Below are 3,515 nucleotides of genomic sequence, written 5' to 3' on the forward strand. Positions count from 1 at the left end.
AATGAGAAACCATCTTCCGTGGCTCCTTTGTGTGGTTTTTAAAAGTATTGACTAAGAGTTCATAACATACTGGAACACAGCATGTTAGAGGGTTTAGAGAGGTACAGAAAAGATTTATGAGAATGGCCTCAGGATTGAGAGATTTCAGTCAGACAGGTAGATTGGAAAAGTTGGTCATTCTCTGTAGAGAATAGAAGATTGAGGAGCGACCTGATGGTGATGTTCAATTCATGCAGGATCTGGACGGAGTACAAATTGTTCTCATTGGCGAAAGAGTTGAGGACCACAAATTTAAAGTGCTGGCAAAAGAACCAAGAGTGACACAAGAAACAACTGTTTTCCATAGTGACTGGTTAGAATCTGGAGCGCACTGCTGGAGAGTGTGGTGGAGGTGTTAACTTAGTCATAGCTTTCAAAGCAAAATTGGATAGGGATCTGAAGAGAGAAGAAGGGCTTTGAGCTGATTTGCTTTTGCAGAGAGCTAGCATGAACAAGATGGACTGAATGACCTCCCTTCAGTGCTGTAACCGTTCCATGTGCTGGTTAGGTAAATTCTCCCTCAGTGTACCAGAACAGGTGCTGGAATGTGGCAACTAGGTGATTTTCACAGTAACTTCATTGCAATGTTAAGGTCAGCCTATTTGTGACACTGATGAATAAATTTATGATTCTATATGCGTAGAATTTACAGCCAAGAAGCAAGCCACTTTGCCCAACTGGTAACTGCTGGAATTTCTGTTACACACAAAATGTGCCCCATATTATTTCACCTGACCTTATTGGCAAGTCCTTTGAAGGATATCATTAAAGTTTCAGTAAACTGCGAGAGCGATTATATGAAATGCAATATGAAACTAAGGCAGCTATTTTCAACCCTCCAGGCTTTGGAGTCCCATCACCAATCAGATTATAATCTTTAAAAAGCCGATCAGTAATTACAACATCTTAATTCTAAAAACGTGTTAAAAGTGAAATTAGTTCATTTGCTTAAAGCTCAAAGTCTTTTCGGGAAACAGGATAGATTGTAGTTTATGAACTCATAGTCCAAACGGTGTTTATCAGCTCAGTAAATGCATTGACTTTGTGGCTGTGTGATTCAGCCCAGCGTGTATTTATATCAGGACATCATGTGATACAGGGTAAACAAATATTCAGGTTGGGTGTTGGCTCCAACACGCAAGTATTTGGCACTGATGCGGAAACAATCAGCTACAAAATCAGGTGATTCGTTCAAGGAAGTTTATTACTTAAGCAGAAAGTTTGGAAGGAGTCAGAAACAACACTGCCAGAATGAAAGACAGGCTGGAAGAGCTGAAGAAAACCGCAGAGGAGAGCTCAGTGGACAATGTATTCAGCGGAATCGATAATCCAGTGTTTGAAGAATCAGGTTTCAGCAAATTTGACCCATTTTTTAATGATGTTTCAGCCATTTCCTCAAACCTCAACAAACTGGTAAAGCTAGTTTACTTAATACAGAAAAAGCAAGCAAAGGTGCTCTGTGGGACTGCAAAGGACAGCATTTACAAGGAAAAGAAATGCCTGAAGGATGCAAAGCAAGAGTTTACTCGGCAGGTGAAGCACATTCAGTCACAACTGGATGGAATGAAAGCTGAGCTTTCACAGATACGGGACGATGAGCAGCTGTCGGTCGAATTCAGGATGCGCCAATGCCAGTTTAACGCACTGACAGCCCGCTATCAGGAAATCCTATCGTCTCACTATACTAAGGAGATTGAATACGTTGGTAGGTTGAAACAGCAGATCACCCGACAGACTCAGCTGGCGGGTTTGCAGCTCCAGGATGAAGATATTGACCACTTGGTGGAGAACTTTACACCCCCACAAATTGTCGGCCAGGACCTGGAGATCCTGAAAGCCAAACAGCATCTCGCTCTGGCCCAGGAGCGCCATAGGCAACTGCTGGTGCTTGAATCTCAGATAGCTGAACTTCAGGAACTCTTCCTCCACCTTGAGCTACTGGTGTCCGAGCAGCAAGATGTTTTAAACAGCATTGAGTATAACGTACTACGAACGGCTGACTACATTTCGCAGTCGAACGAGTATGTTAAAACTGCAACAAAATATCAGAAGAAATCGCGGGTTACTGCAGCAGCAGCAGCAATATTGGGCCTATGTGCTTGTGCACCGTGCATTGCAAAGTTGTCATCCTAAATCAATCATGCAGCGCATGGTTTTTGAAGCTGTGATCTTGGAAACTTACAAGTTCTTGGAGAGACTGCGATATTCCCCTTTACTTCCATCTGGATTGCAAGCTGCTTATCCACAGATTGCTATGCATTATTTGCCAGCACATTTATTTCTGCTTCGATGTACATACTGAGGATGAAGTATTTCCTCAATGGACACCAGCGACTGTGTTAATGTTTTCAGTAGGGAATCTAAGAACATGCCAATATTTATTTTGGATCACAGGAAAATGTCTCAGTATTTATGGGGGGACAGGCGGCTGGAGTTTGTGGGAACATGTTCGTATTAATCTGGGGATTTCTCCACAGTAGACAAGTGTAAAAAACACAACTACAGTTGAGAAGAAACAATTAGTCTACACCTGTGATGTTACATTTGCACCTTGTCCATGGGATATTTTTATACCATTAATAATTTCCTGGAGTTAAAATTGAATTTTCATTCTGTTTTGAAGATGATTTCCATCCATTTTGGGTGTTTGCCCTCCAAGCTCCTGGGAAAGCATTGAAAGCTTGGGTGAGAACCCAGTCTGCAGGTGCAGCAGGTGATCAAGAAGGCGAATGGGATGTTGGCCTTTATAGCGAGGGGGATAAAATATAAAAGCAGGGAGGTCTTGCTGCAACTGTACAGGGCACTGGTGAGGCTGCAGCTGGAGTACTGTGTGCAATTTCAGTCCCCTTATTTGCAAAAGGATGTATTGGCCTTGGAGGGAGTGCAAAGAAGGTTCACTGGGCTGATACCGGAGATGAGGGGGTTAGCTTATGAGGAGAGATTAAAGGCCTGTACTCTTTGGAGTTCAGAAGGCGGAGGGGGGATCTTATAGAGACATATAAGATAATGAAGGGGCTAGATAGGGTAGAGGTAGGGAGATTCTTTCCATTTAGAAAGGAAACCAGAACTAGAGGGCACAGCCTCAAAATAAGGGGGGGTCGTGGTGGCCGCAGTTTAGAACAGAGTTGAGGAGGAACTTCTTCCCACAGAGGGTTTTTGGTAGGCAAGGGAATTAAGGGTTATGGGGAGAAAGCGGGAAAGTGGAACTGATCCACTTCAGATCAGCCATGATCTTATTGAATGGCGGGGCAGGCTCGAAGGGCTAGATGGCCTACTCCTGCTCCTATTTCTTATGTTCTTAAGTTAGTGAATCTCTGGAATTCTCTGCCCATTGAAGTGGTGGAGGCTACCTCATTGAATATGTTTAAATTACAGGTAGATAGATTTCTGATCGATAAGGGAATTAAGGGTTACGGGGAGAGGGCGGGTAAGTGGAACTGATCCACTTCAGATCAGCCATGATCTTATTGAATGGT

General features: G+C 43.2%; 1 protein-coding gene across 1 annotated transcript; it reads left to right on the plus strand.

Annotated features, from left to right (window-relative positions):
- Positions 1-1,234: 1,234 nt before the first annotated feature.
- On the plus strand, positions 1,235-2,809 carry LOC145342723 (syntaxin-3-like). Its single transcript, XM_080188281.1, has one exon. The coding sequence runs from the start codon at positions 1,291-1,293 to the stop codon at positions 2,170-2,172; it is 882 nt and encodes a 293-aa protein (XP_080044407.1). The 5' UTR covers positions 1,235-1,290; the 3' UTR covers positions 2,173-2,809.
- Positions 2,810-3,515: the final 706 nt, after the last annotated feature.

Source organism: Carcharhinus amblyrhynchos, chromosome 4 (assembly GCF_965287045.1).
Source record: "Carcharhinus amblyrhynchos chromosome 4, sCarAmb.v2.hapA, whole genome shotgun sequence".
NCBI lineage: Eukaryota > Metazoa > Chordata > Chondrichthyes > Carcharhiniformes > Carcharhinidae > Carcharhinus > Carcharhinus amblyrhynchos.